This window comes from Sphaeramia orbicularis, chromosome 21, assembly GCF_902148855.1.
Source record: "Sphaeramia orbicularis chromosome 21, fSphaOr1.1, whole genome shotgun sequence".
In the NCBI taxonomy this organism is placed as follows: Eukaryota; Metazoa; Chordata; class Actinopteri; order Kurtiformes; family Apogonidae; genus Sphaeramia; species Sphaeramia orbicularis.
Genome location: NC_043977.1, coordinates 43,565,028 through 43,580,983, shown reverse-complemented (window position 1 = coordinate 43,580,983; position 15,956 = coordinate 43,565,028). Strand labels below are relative to the sequence as shown.

General features: G+C 39.3%; 1 protein-coding gene across 1 annotated transcript; it reads right to left on the bottom strand.

Moving 5' to 3' along the window:
• Window positions 1-2,840: 2,840 nt before the first annotated feature.
• On the bottom strand, window positions 2,841-15,437 carry LOC115412037 (uncharacterized). The gene is made up of 5 exons (XM_030124336.1): window positions 15,377-15,437; window positions 14,009-14,101; window positions 11,908-12,240; window positions 9,398-9,560; window positions 2,841-2,926 (listed from the first exon to the last, which is right to left on the bottom strand). Exons 1-5 carry the CDS (start codon window positions 15,398-15,400, stop codon window positions 2,841-2,843), a joined length of 699 nt encoding a protein of 232 aa, XP_029980196.1. The 5' UTR covers window positions 15,401-15,437.
• Window positions 15,438-15,956: the final 519 nt, after the last annotated feature.

The following is a 15,956-nucleotide window of genomic DNA, read 5'->3' as shown; positions in this document are numbered from 1 at the left end:
ACTACAGTACATGTCAACAGACTCTGGAGGTTTATACTATAGAGATGTTACATTTGACCAAGTGGTGGATGATCAACAGACAACACTGAATATTTATTGAGATATTATGATATTGTCTGTATGTTTGTCTGTCTATCGATCGATCTATATTTCCTTTTCTAAGATACAAAGTGCTTCATTATAAGTCATTAATGAACCTTTCACAGTAAAGTATGTACCATTTGTCAGTTAAACAGAACTGTTCTAACTTGGCCCCTTCTGTCCACTCAGAGAACAAGGCAGTGACAGTGACAATGGTCAAGTGAGCAACAAACTGAATGGGAGAGTGAACATGACAAGGACAACGGCTGTGAAATGAGACAGAGAATAAAAGAGTTTACTCATTTTTTCACAGTTACAGACTGTGTATTAAGTGAAGTGACAATGAAGTGTCCAAAAATACTGGAGTGAAATCAGGGACATGACTTCATGTGATGTTTATGTTCAAGTTAAGTCAGAATATGAACTTGAAAAATATCTGTTACATGAAAACCTTGGTTATAGGCAAGTAATTAGTAACTTTAAAACAAACAACACAAGGATCCCTAAAGTCACCAGACGATACAAAGGTTTGGAAAGAAGTCTGAAAGTCTGTCATTTGTGCTGTTATGGTTGTGTGGGAGACAAAGTCCAACAAGGTCCAGTCGCTGTCCAGAGGGGAGGTGCTGAAACGCTTGGCCTCGTGTCTGGAAGAGGTGAAAAGAGGTCTGACCCATGGCTAGGAAAAAGAAATTTGGCAAAATAACGTGAACACAATACAACAGAGGTGCTTCCACAGTGAAGTAACCACGTGAAGTGCATGAGTGAGACGTGGAATGTTGGGGGGGATGTTGAACCAACTAGCAAATTCTGGCTCGGACCTCAACACAAAAAAATTGACTGAGCACTGGCTCACTACTTGGAAAACTCCAAATCTGACATTCTCTGCCCTCAAGAGAATAGAAACCTATGTCAGTAATAGGACTGGACAGAGGACACGCTCAGCCTTGGCCTCCATGGAAATAAAGAATGACTCATTAATGGAACTGAAACACACAGGTCACCTCTAGGACAGAGTCAATGAAGTTTTCCTGCACAAATAAAGGAGTTTTGTATTTTGGCGGCCCCGCACCTTTCGGGCACTAGGGGCACTGTCAGTTTTCTTTTGCAGATGGCGATAGCATGATTGGTGACACCTGTGGCGGTCCAGGCGTGACTATTTAAGCAGCTCGCCAGGGATGATCTCTCGCTCTCTCTGGTCTGGTCTTGGTCCTGCTGGCTGTCTGGTCTGGTCCTGCTCTGCCCTGCTCCTTCTGACTGGCGTTTTTGTAGCACTTTGTGTTTTTTTTTGTTATTATTAGTTTACTTAATAAATCTTTGTTACATTTTCACCACCTCTGTCTCCATTTTTGTCACCACCTCTGAGCCGGGTATTGAGAGTATAAATAATGAGCATCTCTGGTGAGTAGGCTAAGATGTCTTCTATTTAAATTTTGTATGTGTTGTCATGTTATTACATAAATATTGGTTCTAAACTGCTCCAGATGATGTACATGGTACAGTTGTGGTTATAGTGCAGAGGGTTGGAGTTGTCTAAACTGGTTTCTTGCTTTAGTAATAATGGTATTCATCCTCCCTCTCTCTTTAATGCCACACATTGTTATTTTGTTTTTGTTTTTTTGTACAATATTGATGGTTTCTATAATTGTGATGTCATAGTTGACTTAATCAACCTTTAAATACCACCACTAAGTCCCCACTGAAGGCCCAGATACCAAATGCACGGCCCACAGCTGCACCAGTGTATGGGCCAGTGGACATTATTTCACTTTCACTCACGTCACCAGTGTTGGCTTCTCTGCACTGGCTCCCTGTACAATCTAGAATAGACTTTGAAATACTCCTCATCACTGACAAAGCCCTTTGTGGCTCCTGCAAAGACCTTTTATGCCGCATTTCCACGACGTGGTACTGGCTCGACTCAGCCTTTTTGCGTTTCCATTACGAAAAGGACCTGGAATCTGGTACTAGTTTTTTGGTATCACCTCCACCGAGGTTCCAGGACTGGGGAGCAGATACTAAAACATGATGTGTAAACACTGCAGACCACCGATTGGTCATAGAGTTTTCTCTGTGACCCGCTGTTTTACAAAAAACAGATGCAGAAGTTTACAGTAAATGTAGCGGTAGGTTAATCCACATGATGACAGCCTGCAAAACTACACCATTCAGTGAGGAGATTCAGTCTTTGGTGGCCGACGTAAAAATTCAGCATGAGTTTGACGAGACAACACGCAACGAGCGAGTTTACCAACAAGTCTCTGAGCAGACGACACAGAAGTAACGCACTGCGTCACTATGATGTCCAGGTACTGTAAAGTCGGTAGTATCCTGTAATGGAAACGATCTCCAGGAATAGTATCTGGTACTCCAGTTGAGTTGAGCCAGTTCCACATAGTGGAAGTGCGGTTGTGATGAATACAATCAGAACCCAGATGCAGACCGACACAGAGGTAATAGTTTGGATTGTCTTTCTTCAAACTATGTGAATACAGCAGGTGTTCAATGTCCAGTACACAGTCACTATCAGAGTCAATGAAGCCGACAGGGAAAAGGCAAAAGGGGGCATCGGGGACAGGCAGGAGATCCAGTACCAAGAGAGACAGAAGAATCCAGAGGAACGGAGCCAGAAGACGTGGTCAGGAACAGAAACAGGTCGATAACAGGCAGCGGACGGAGAGACGTGGTCAAGGACAAAGGGCAGGTCGAGTACCGGGGATCAGATGAACAGACAGAATCGGGAGGACAGGTCAGGCGGGGAATCAGGCAACGGGCAGGCAGATCAGGTCAGGGACAGTCAGGTTCAGGATAAGCAAGCAGGAACACCGCTGGATAGTTTCGCACGGGGCTAAGACAGTCAGGCAAAGAACAAACAGCAGAACAGTGAATATATACACCACCCCTGATGAGACGCAGCTGCGCTCACAGGTGAGTGGAATCAGGCTAATGAGGTGTCACAACGGGGAAAAGAAATGACTCAAATGCTCGGTACTGAAGGGAAAAAAAAGTTTATTTAACAAAAATATGAAAACCAGACAACGAAGAAAAAAAAAAAAAAACCTAACATGAAAACTAAGGCAGAGTCCAGAAAAAGAAAACATACAAAGCCTGTATCAGAGTTCGTGGATGAATATGAGCAAATGTCCAGGCTATGGAAAGGAGTGAGGAGAAATGGACCAGCGCTGCATGGCTGCAAACCAAAGCCTTAAATAGGCTGAAGGTAATTGGCTGCAGCCACGCAGCGCCAGCAGGTGAATCTGATAATGATGATAATGAAAAGGAGGAGCTGATGGTCACACAGGCACAGGTCCATGACCAAAAGGGAGGAGCAAAGAGTCACCCAGGCACAGATCCTGACATGAGGAGGTGTGTCAGGGTTAAAGGGCCAGAGAGAGAAAAAGAGCAGAGAAAACAGACAGAGATATGACGGTGGCATTAGTTCCATACGAATGTAGGATGTTTCGGACTTGGACGTTTCGGACTGCAGTTTTTGCAGTCCCTAACCCTCGAAAGGCCGAAACGTCCTAGGCCGAAACGTCCGTCCACCATTCCATACAACCCATCTAGAACAGGGGTCACCAATTCTGGTGCTTGAGGCCTGGTATCCTGCATGTTTTGGACATTTCCCTCTTCACACCTGGAAGCCATTAGATCCTGATCAGGCTTCTGCAGAGCTTGATGATGAGCTGATCATCAATTACCAGGTGTGCTGGAAGAAGGAAATATCTAAACATGCAGAATACAAGGCCTCGAGTACCAGAGTTGGTGACCTCTGATCTAGAGCACTGTACTGTCAACATGTAGGCTTACTGGTGGCTCCTAGACTTTCTAAAAGTAGAACGGGGGCTTGAGCCTTCAGCTATCAAACTCCTCTTTTGTGGAACCACCTCCCTGTGTAGGTCCAGGAGGCAGACAAGCTCCCTCTGTTTAAGAGCAGAAGAAAACCTTCCCTTTGGATGAAGCTTGCAGTTGCAGGTTTGATGGGTCGAGTTGCAGCAAGAAAGCCATTGCTGAGACTTCAGAATAAGAAAAAGAGGCTTGCCTGGGCCCTGAAACACCGCCAGTGGACTACTGAAGACTGGAAGAAGGATTTATGGACTGATCAAACCTGCAACTGGAAGTCTTTTCCTCACAGTTGAAACTGAGACTTGCTTACTACGACCACTACTGAGCTGTGCTTGAAGCTGTTGTCCTGTGAGTCTCCTCTCACTCCAGCTGTTGACTCTCAGAAACTTGTCTTCAGATTCTGTTGTGTCTTTGGCTCTGCCAGACCTCTTCCTGTCAGCATTTTCCCCCAGTTTCTGAGTGCCTTTGGATGGTGAAGGAAACTGGACTTACTGACACCTTGACTTTCTTGGCAATTTCTCTGTAGGAAAGACCTACATTTTTAAGTGTTCTGATGGTCTGTCTCTCTTCTATCGTTAATTGCCTTTTCCTCTTTTCCATTTTTATAGTAACACACTACTTTCTGCAGTACAATACTCTTCAAATAATGCTCACAATGGTATCGTACCGAAGTGTGTTCCAACACTACTTTTATGCAGACAGAGGGGGTTGTAAATAATTCAGAAATATTGGGACACCTGTAGGAATTGGTAGCACCAACTTTCGAGGCTTGATCGACCTCCATTGCTGCAGAACTTCTTTAAGTTGTTAACCCATTTCTTGTTCACCTTTTGTATAATTCTGAAATGTACATTATTTTTCAGTTTTGTTTAACCTTACCTTTTTTTCTTTTTTTTTTTACCTCTGGCAGTTCACCGCTTACCTTTGTACCATTTCAAGCTGTTCATTGGACTTCAACTTCTTGAATTTCAATACAAAACTGGAAAAACTGGGGTGTTGTAAAACTTTTGACCGGTAGTGTATATCTAACTTTTTCTTAATAAGATTTTCCAGCTAATTTCAAGCCAGATTTTACTAGTAGCAAAGTACAGTAGTACTGTGCAAATTATCTCAGCAAAGGATCCAGATTGTTTTCTTTATTTTAAGACTGAAACCACTAGAATGACTTAATTTAAGAATCTGAACAAATGAAAGCGGCTAACAATTGTTTTAACCATTTATTGTCATTTACAGGCTTAAAACATGACAAAAATCATAACACAGTTTAACATGACCCTTGACTCATTTGAAAAATGACTGAAAAATTCCTTTGGTCAGTTAGAATGTCGTCGAGACATGAAACCAAAGCCCTTTTTTTTCTCTCATTCACTCCCATGTTAAATTTCTGTCACTAACATGTTTGATAAACTCCACGTTCCCACATTCACTGCTTATTCAATTCTGACTTTTTTCCACATATTACACATTGATACATTTTAAAGACTCACCAGAATTCTCATGTGCAAGAATTTCTGAGATCAGATCTACAGTTATGGATTAATATCAGTTTGTTTGAGAGGGGGTTTCTTTGACCATTTAACATGGACACCCATGTCTCCTCCATAAGGAGGAGCTAATTGGTCACATGACTCCACTGTGGTATTTTAGCTGAGTAGGTAAAATCCCGGTTTGCCACATTGCATTGTGGGTATGTGACATTTTGCTTGGTTCTGTTCTGTTTTATGTGTGGGGGTTCAGCAGGGTTATTGTGTCTGTGTGAATCAGGGTTACTTGTGTGTAGGATGATGTTTATCAGCCTTTTTATGTTATTTTTATTTTCAGTAATTTACACCATGAGTAAGAGTTGTAGGCTTAACAATGACCTACTGGGTATCTGTGTACACCACAATTGTTATCATCATGCCACATCCCTCATGGCAGTTTAAAAAGAAAAGAGTTTATGTTGCGCAATACCTTTTGAACACTTGGGAGAGCAGAATGAGTTAAAATCCGTCTTGTGTGCCATTGTTCTGTCTAGGTCAGAATTAATGGAATACCAGGGTTTGATTCCCAGTTCAAGTGGTTGCTTGCATCTTAATCAAAAGACTCAAGTGCATGTGATTAAATTTTTTTTTGTACTTGTTGCTCTTAATGTCAGACTTAAATTCTCATACCCAGCTCAGTCAGAGACTAAAATTCCTCATTTAAAGTAATTCTGTTTTAAATGACTGTAATTTTATGTCTTCTATTAAGCACTGTTTGCTAAAATTCTAGCATTTGTCTAGTTTTAAGGCACATTATGTTTTTTTAGTTGATAGACTTTTTTTGTTTCTTTTAATTCTGGACAAGATTTTTTTGCCCAACATAAGACAATTTGACCAGATTTAGGAATATTAGGATTATTTCTAGAAGGGCTTTTTTTTTTTTTTTTTCCCCAGCGATATTATTTGTACTAACAGGTGTAGGAGTAGGATATCCACTGTTAATACTTGTATTTGTATTTGTATTTATTTAGCACAATAAAAAAAAACAGTGCAGGGAGGGAACGAAGCCCAAAGGGCTTGTACAGAGTTCCACTCCCATCATCTATTATACAATAAAAAGAAATAGAATGTACAAACATAAGAAAACAATAATGAAACAACAATTAACAGTATAGAAAACACTGAAAAAGTCAGGACAGGAGATGTTTTTTCAGTGAGTTTTTGAAAGATGTAAATGACAATATAGACTTTAAAGACATGTCTAGATTGTTCCACAATTTAGGACCTCTAAATAAAATATTAAATTGATGACCAGATTTTCGACAGAAGGGTAAATGAAGATTGTTGCTATGTCTAGTTGAGTATAAATGTAAATTGGATGAAAAACTAAAAAAATTATGAAAAGTGTCCGGAAGATCTTGCTTATTATTGATAAACTTGTGCACAAATAAACATGAGTGATGAACACTGAGTTCATGAATGGGTAGTGTTGAATATTTCCTAAAAATTGGTGCAGATGGTTCGTATCTACTAGACAGTGAGATTGTTCTCAGGAATCTCTTCTTGATTATTGAGAGTTTGCTGAGATAAGTTGGATAAGTTCCTGACCAGACAATATTGCAGTAATTCATATATGGAAACAGAAAACTATAATACAAAGTCAAGTGAGCAGAGTGATGAATCAGGGGACAGACTTTTCTCAGTATACCAAGCATCTTCATTGATCTTTTGCATACATAATTGATATGGCTATTTGCAGGAATAGTATTAACAGTTATAGACATTTGTTCTAGTTATTGGTAATTATACCAGGACCAGTCATAGTTTGTTGTGAATCCCCATCCCATCTCTCTCGCTCTCTCTCTTTCTTTTCCTTTACTCTCTCTCTTTAACACCATCTGGTCAAAGCAGACGTCCATCCTCCAGGAGTCGGGGTCTGCTCCAGGTTTCTTCCTGTTAAAAGGCAGTTTTTCCTCATCACTGGCACCAAGTATTTGCTCCTGGAGGATTCTATTGGGTTTCTGTGAATTGGCTTAAGAGTCTGGTTTAGACCAGCTCTATATGCTCAGTGTCATGACATAACTTTTGTCATAATGTGACAATATATAAATAAATTTGATTTGATTTTGGCCCATACACTGGTATCAGACCATGTTCATTCCACAGTGACAGAGGAGATGACCAAAGAGCAGCAGAAGAACTCACATTTATGCTTCTATTTACCACTACTGAAAGTTGATCTATCCTTTTTAGTGCATTATACATCACTGTCTAATATAAATATGAATATTACCTCTTAGTGTGATGTGACAAAACAAATTCTTGAGGTGTTTTGAAATTTCTTTCATTTTCAATCCATAAATTATTGGATTGAACAGAGGATTATACAGTACCATTTGTAAACTCATTACTAAACGTACTGTTTTAGAAAAATTAGTTTCCAGTCGAGCCATAACTACATCATATGTAACTAAACAGGAGAAGCTGAATAAAACCATCAGGTGGGGTAAACATGTCTCTGCAGCCTTTTTCCTGACTTCTCTACCTCTTTTAGAAGTTATCATAAATATCTTTGCATATGTAAAAAGTACAAAAAGCACTGGTATAACTGTAGAGTTAATCGAAACAAACACACCATATATGGCACGTTCTGCTGAAGGGACACAGTTAAGTTTCAAGACGGCATGGTTGCAAAAAATTCCTGTCAAAACAAAAGTACAGAGTTTCTTAAAACCACCCAGCACAACTGCCCCTGCAACCTGAGCAGCAGGAAAAAGCCAACATAGTAAAAGCAAAATAGTCACAGTACTTTTCCTCATGATAGTAGGATACTGCAGAGGTTTACATATAGACACATATCTGTCAAAGGCCATGGCTGCCAACAATAAGAAATCTGACGCTGCCAAAGAGTAATATATGAAATGCTGAAAGATACAGGCTGGCAAAGATATGATCTGTTTCACCGATAGAAAGTCAGTCAGTAGTTTTGGGTAGATAACAGTACTGAAAAGAACAGAGTTGAATGACAAAGCTGCAATGAAAACATACATAGGTTCATGGAGGTTTTTGTGAATCAAAATAAGATAAACAATAATAGAATTACAGCACATTATCAGAACATACACCATGAACAAGATGAAAAAATAAACATACCTGTACTTATTCATGTCTACAAACCCACCAAGTATTAAATATGTTACATTTGATTTAACGTCCATTAAAACAGATTAAGTGACATGAAAACGACAGTGTCTCACACTGAGGGTTCACTAACATGGAACATTGGTCAAACAGAACTGACCTTTAAATACATTTAGGATTAGTTCATCTTCAGTATTGAATAGAACAACAGTTTACGTCACTGAAAAGTTTCTGTCAAACTTAATTACACTCTAAGGATCTCATTAACAGACTAAACTACAGTACATGTCAACAGACTCTGGAGGTTTATACTATAGAGATGTTACATTTGACCAAGTGGTGGATGATCAACAGACAACACTGAATATTTATTGAGATATTATGATATTGTCTGTATGTTTGTCTGTCTATCGATCGATCTATATTTCCTTTTCTAAGATACAAAGTGCTTCATTATAAGTCATTAATGAACCTTTCACAGTAAAGTATGTACCATTTGTCAGTTAAACAGAACTGTTCTAACTTGGCTCCTCCTGTCCACTCAGAGAACGAGGCAGTGACAGTGACAATGGTCAAGTGAGCAACAAACTGAATGGGAGAGTGAACATGACAAGGACAACGGCTGTGGAATGAGACAGAGAATAAAAGAGTTTACTCATTTTTTCACAGTTACAGACTGTGTATTAAGTGAAGTGACAATGAAGTGTCCAAAAATACTGGTGTGAAATCAGGGACATGACTTCATGTGATGTTTATGTTCAAGTTAAATCGGAATATGAACTTGAAAAATATCTGTTATGTGAAAACCTTGGTTATAGGCAAGTAATTAGTAACTTTAGAACAAACAACACAAGGATCCCTAAAGTCACCAGACGATACAAAGGTTTGGAAAGAAGTCTGAAAGTCCGTCATTTGTGCTGTTATGGTTGTGTGGGAGACAAAGTCCAACAAGGTCCAGTCGCTGTCCAGAGGGGAGGTGCTGAAACGCTTGGCCTCGTGTCTGGAAGAGGTGAATAGAGATTTGATCCATGGCTAGGAAAAAGAAATTTGGCAGAATAACTGCACAAAAAGCACAAAACGTGAACACAATACAACAGAGGTGCTTCCACAGTGAAGTCACCACGTGAAGTGCATGAGTGAGACGTGGAATGTTGGGGGGGATGTTGAACCAACTAGCAAATTCTGGCTCGGACCTCAACACAAAAAAATTGACTGAGCACTGGCTCACAACTTGGAAAACTCTGAATCTGACATTCTCTGCCCTCAAGAGAATAGAAACCTATGTCAGTAATAGGACTGGAAAGAGGAGACTCTCAGCCTTGGCCTCCATGGAAATAAAGAATGACTCATTAATGGAACTGAAACACACAGGTCACCTCTAGGACAGAGTCAATGAAGTTTTCCTGCACAAAAAAAGGAGTTTTGTATTGTGACGGCCCCTCACCTTTCGGGCACTAGGGGCACTGTCAGTTTTCTTTTGCAGATGGCGATAGCATGATTGGTGACACCTGTGGCGGTCCAGGCGTGACTATTTAAGCAGCTCGCCAGGGATGATCTCTCGCTCTCTCTGGTCTGGTCTTGGTCCTGCTGGCTGTCTGGTCTGGTCCTGCTCTGCCCTGCTCCTTCTGACTGGCGTTTTTGTAGCACTTTGTGTTTTTTTTGTTATTATTAGTTTACTTAATAAATCTTTGTTACATTTTCACCACCTCTGTCTCCATTTTTGTCACCACCTCAGAGCCGGGTATTGAGAGTATAAATAATGAGCATCTCTGGTGAGTAGGCTAAGATGTTTTCTATTTACATTTTGTATGTTTTGTTATGTTATTACATAAATATTGGTTCTAAACTGCTCCAGATGATGTACATGGTACAGTTGTGGTTATAGTGCAGAGGGTTGGAGTTGTCTAAACTGGTTTCTTGCTTTAGTAATAATGGTATTCATCCTCCCTCTCTCTTTAATGCCACACATTGTTATTTTGTATTTTTTTTTTGTACAATTTTGATGGTTTCTATAATTGTGATGTCATAGTGGTGGTATTTAAAGGTTGATTAAGTCAACTAAGTCCCCACTGAAGGCCCAGATACCAAATGCACGGCCCACAGCTGCACCAGTGTATGGGCCAGTGGACATTATTTCACTTTCACTCACGTCACCAGTGTTGGCTTCTCTGCACTGGCTGCCTTTACAATCTAGAATAGACTTTAAAATACTCCTCATCACTGACAAAGCCCTTTGTGGCTCCTGCAAAGACCTCTTATGCCGCATTTCCACGACATGGTACTGGCTCGACTCGACTCAGCCTTTTTGCGTTTCCATTACGAAAAGGACCTAGAATCTGGTACTCATTTTTTGGTGTCACCTCCGCCGAGGTTCCACACTGTAAAATCCAATTGGTTATCATTACTTAGAAAAAGCATGCAAACCGATTGCACTTAAAAAAACAAGTTAAGAGAACTAGATATTTTAAGTTGTATTAACTAGTGCTTTCTTCGTAGAGTACACTTATAAATGAGTTTGAGCAACTAAAATAATCAAGTAGAGTGTACTTGATAACTTACTTTAGATGTACTCTCGACTTAGTAAAGACTACTCAGAATTATTATTTTAATCTACTAAATCTTTGCATGTGAACCTTACTCTGTCTTTAGTCCCTATAACACACTTACCTAAGTTCGACTAACTTAGCATTTTTAGGTTAAATTTACTTGAACAGCAATCTGACTTACTTGCTAAAACCATGCAAACCGACTGCTTCAAAAAAAGCAAGTAAGTGTTACTTCAGCAATCTAAGTGCCTTAAATATCTAGACAGGAATGAAAAACTGGTTCCATTCTCCTAAAATAATCTGAATTACAATTAAACATAAAAAATCAAGGTAATAACACAGCTGAAAGTTCAATTACATCAATTGTTTTTTTGTTTTTTTTTTTCTTTATATAAATCAACTTTTTTTTAAAGGTTGTCTTCATTGACATTCACAAACGCAGGTTTAATACTGTAATGTAAACACAGCTTTAAAACTGTAATAAGTAACATTTTTTTTAGAACATCCATGGTGGTAGAACCAACATGCTGACAAATGTATCCCTAAACAATGTTATTCAAACATCACAAAATAGAAATTGTATATATTTAGATATATAAACATGCCGACAAGTGCAAAGTTGCTTCATTCAATGAGCATAAAAACCTGAGAGGGTAATGACTGGCCATGGATCTCACATGTGAATGAATATACATAAATGTACGCAGTCTCTATAACTTTCTGATGAACCCATGTGCTAACAATTTAAGTGGAGTGTCTTAATTTAGTGAACAATAAAAACAACTGACTCCACTCATGAACAAGTGAAATTTGTCAAATGTCACCGTTTGTACCTTTGCCTTCCAACGCAACAACAGATTTTTAAGACCTTGCAACTTTGGTGGGAGTTTGTTCTCTCCCAAGCCAAGCATTACTCTTTGAATGAAGCCAAAAGTGTTCTTCGTGGCGTTAGGGTAGTCTGAATGTAAGGCGTAGGACAGTCCAAACAAGGGGCAAAGTGCCTCAGGTAGGTTCTGGAGATTATCCATTACAATACCTCCCTCAACAATGATGGCAGTAGACAGTGGGTGAAGGTGGAGCTGATTTGGAGTGAGTTGCACATCTTCATGGACAACAGTCAGCACCCCGACAGATACTTGGGCCCAGGTCTCATCAGTGTCACAATCCTGTAATGAAACCAAATAAAAACATTACAACAGAGGAATGTTGTAAATTGTCAATTCGAAATTGACACAATTTCATCTGGCCTGCCGACACTGCCTTCCAGCCTTGTGCATCAAAGGAATACTCCTACGATTTGGAATTTAACCCTTTCTCTATTGTTTTCACAGTGAGATGACATGATCAATATCTTTTTTTGCGTCTGTACATCCAGTAGCTGACTTTCAGCTCTTAACATTGCGACTTGGCACAGCACAAACAACGGTAGTAGATAGAAATGGCAAAAGTGTACAAAATATTCACTGCCATGATCTGCACTAAGTTAAGTTGCGATGCTAACAGCTGGAAGCTAGCCACCAGACTATATCAGATGGTTTATCAGTCTGCGGTGGCAAGTGTTTTATTTTATGCTGCCATCTGCTGGGAAGGAAGTTTGGGGAAAACAGCAGGCAAGGAGGCTGGATAAACTTGTCAAGAAGGCTGGCTCTGATCGGAGTGAGGATGGATTCTCTGGGGGAAGTGGTGGAGAAATACACAATGAGGATGGTAGAGGCCATCCTGAACAACACGAACTATCCACTTCATAACACCTTGATGGACCCAAGAAGTAACGGTGGCAGATGGCTCCTCTCTCTTCATTGCAGGACAGAGATACAGAAGAGCTTTTATACCCACTGCCATCAGACTTTTTAATTCTTGTGCAAATGGTAGATGAGCTGACAGACAAATGAATTTCTCTTAATAAAGTAAGTTGTATTCATACATCTACTAAATATTTTTTGAGGTATTTCAGCTTTACTTAACAGTGACAGTAGAGAGACAGAAAAAGCCAGGGGGACAGAGGAGGAAGTATGCACCAAAGCACTCCTTCCAGATCAAACCCCAGATGCTGTGGTTTGGACTCAACCTTGATGTAATACAACTCTGCCAGGTGAACTACAAGACAAACCAAATACATCTGCATTTAAAACCCAATACTTTTTTTTTTTTTCTCAATCTTAAGTCAAATAAGCAAAGTCGGGAAGGCTCTGGTAGCTCACCTGGTAGAGCATGTATCACACACTGAGGTTGTATCCTTACCACAGGGACCCCAGGTTTAAATCTGTCCTGGGCCATTTGCTGTACATTATCCCCTCTCTCTCCCACTGGATTTACTGTCTCTCTCCACTGCATTATTCAAAATAAAAACAGAAGCCACAAAAAAGAATATGTACAAGGTCTTGTACTTAAATAAGTCAGTTTTGAAGATCAAAGATGTATTTCTCTCGCTTTACAGGAGCTAGGCTGGTAACTTTACCCAGCTGGCATACAGCAAGCAGCCCATGCCAGTGTTTGTAAAGAACTCATGAACTTTATAATGACCCATTTGGACATTCCAGAGGCTCTGTAGTTACTGTAGAAACACTGTCATCTTCAACAACATTTATTCACAAGTAAAACTCATCAAGTTTGATCAATGACAGTGAATGGAGATACTTGGATTATGTTCAGTTATTGATATTTTTGCTGAAAAGTCACCTTTTCTTCTCTTTTCTCTATTTCTGATATAATGCTCAACTTTCAGCTGAGCTTTTATGAACATCTACATGATCAGTAAATCAAATTTTGGAAAATACACAATTTTTACTGAAGAAACAAAAATAAAGAGTATAATATGATAATAAATGGTGATAAATCACTCAAGAAAAGGTAAATAGAGAAAAATTCATTTGTGAACTGCCAAAAAAGTAACACTGGCTCTTTATGGGTTAAGATGCTCCTCTGAGAACTTACAAAGCAGGTATGGTAGAAGTCATCAGGGTCATCACCAAGTAGAACAGGGAGGCCACGGAGAACAATGGTGCGCATTGCCATCAAATCTGGTTTCTAGAAGTGGATGATGAACAAATTAAGCTCTAGATAATGCAGCATCCAAAAGCTATAGTACAAAAATGTCTGTGAAAGTCTATATGAAACAAGTGCCACTGCATTGTTTGACAGTAGAGTAAACAAGTTACTGATTGGAGAATTCATTTTTAAGAAACAATCCACAGCTGTAATGAGTAGTAACATAAGTTCTACAGGGGACAATCCATCTGAGTTCATCAGTGGAGGTGAGTTGGACACGTGCTGTGATCATCAGAGACAGCTCTTGCATATATCAGTCTTTCCTTACTTCCATCAGGAAAACATGTTCTTCAAGGCCAAAAAGTAGCTTCACATCGTCAGAATACAACCCCACTAGAGATGTTCCTGGTGACTAATTTGCTAAATTGTCACCAGGAATTAGTAATTTGAGTCTAAAAGTAGGAAAACAACCAGAAAACTGTAAAAATTTACAACAATGTAACCGACACAGTCCGAAAAAATACTGCATGTATGCGGTAGCCATTTGAATTTCTAGCTGAGTATGGAAATTGGAGCTGGGGAAGGGGGTTGCAGCCCTGGCTAGTGGTTAGTGGCTGCATAATATCTTAGATGCAACAGTTAATCAGCATTGTACATTAACAATACATTAATAATTACTTTAACCAACTAGTGTTTCTGGTGCCAACTAGTGATATTAGAAACATTTAACTGACTTATCAGGAACATCCCTAACCCCAAACCACTTGAATTCATTACAACTGTTCACATAACAGCATTATTGAGTGCCTAAGTCACACCCCTTCCAGTGGACCTCATGAGATCTTTGAGCAGGAAAAAATATGAATGGCACTGAATGAGAAGAAAAATATTATCTTTTGGTCCCGTTTGAGTTGTGACATGAATTCAAAATATTTTGTTAATTAATTTAAAATGTGAATTTTAAAGTCAAGAAAGTCATACTTTAGGGTAAAACTTTGGTGAAACTGGTGAGATATAAGCTTTTGAAAAGATATAATTGGAAAATCTACACTTCACTTGTGTGACATCAGTGTTTGCTCATGCTCTGCAGCTTCTAACAGATCCTGCACGTATGTCAAAGGAGAGCTGCAGGATCTGTTTGAAGCTACAGGAAGTGAGCAAATGCTATGACATCGCACACGCAAAGTGTACACTTTCTAATTACATCTTTTCAAAAACTTAAATGATTCACCCAAAAATTAAGAAACAGTTATCATCTACTTATCTCAATTTACCATGAAAATGAAAGACAGAAGAAGCCTTTCATAGACTTACCCCTGCATCAGTTTGTTGCACCATCTCTGTCAGGGTCCGTCCCACACTTCATGTCTTTGTCGAGAACCTCGAAGAAGTCCACCTGTAGATTCTTGGTGACTACCCTATTGAACTCTGCAAACACCTGCAACACAGAGCAAAAAGCATGGTGACTAAAACGGGTTGGGCCAGTGTGGAAAAATACATTCGCAATTGTTTAAAGTTTCATTTTATTACAACAGTAATTGGCAGATTGACATTTAGTTTTTAGTCACTAAGCAAACTGACAGACCTATGGAAGATAGGAAAAGTATTAGGGCCTCTGAAAAAAACCAAAAACAAAAACATTCTCTATTCCAGAAAAAAGTCAGAATTCTGAGGAAAAAGAGTCAGAAATTCTCAGATTTCTGCCTTTTTTTTTTTCAGAATTCAGAGTTTTTTCTTCTGAATTCTGAGATTAAAGTCAGAGTTCTGGCTTTTTACTCAGGATTCTGATTTTTTTTTGACTGAAAAAAAAAAAATCATCCCGTAATTTTTATTTCTGTAACCTTAATAGGCTTCTGTTTCGGACAGAACAGAGAGGATGGAGTACTGCAAAAAA

What these genes read in the sequence shown, in the direction of transcription:
- LOC115412037 (XM_030124336.1), bottom strand. Translation starts at nt 15,400, where the DNA reads ATGGTGCAACAAACTGATGCAGGG. An exon ending in ACTTCTACCATACCTGCTTT is followed by an intron (nt 12,241 to 14,008) that starts GTAAGTTCTCAG and finishes GTTTCATTACAG; the next exon opens with GATTGTGACACTGATGAGAC. An exon ending in TGTTGCGTTGGAAGGCAAAG is followed by an intron (nt 9,561 to 11,907) that starts GTACAAACGGTG and finishes TCTTTTTCCTAG; the next exon opens with CCATGGATCAAATCTCTATT.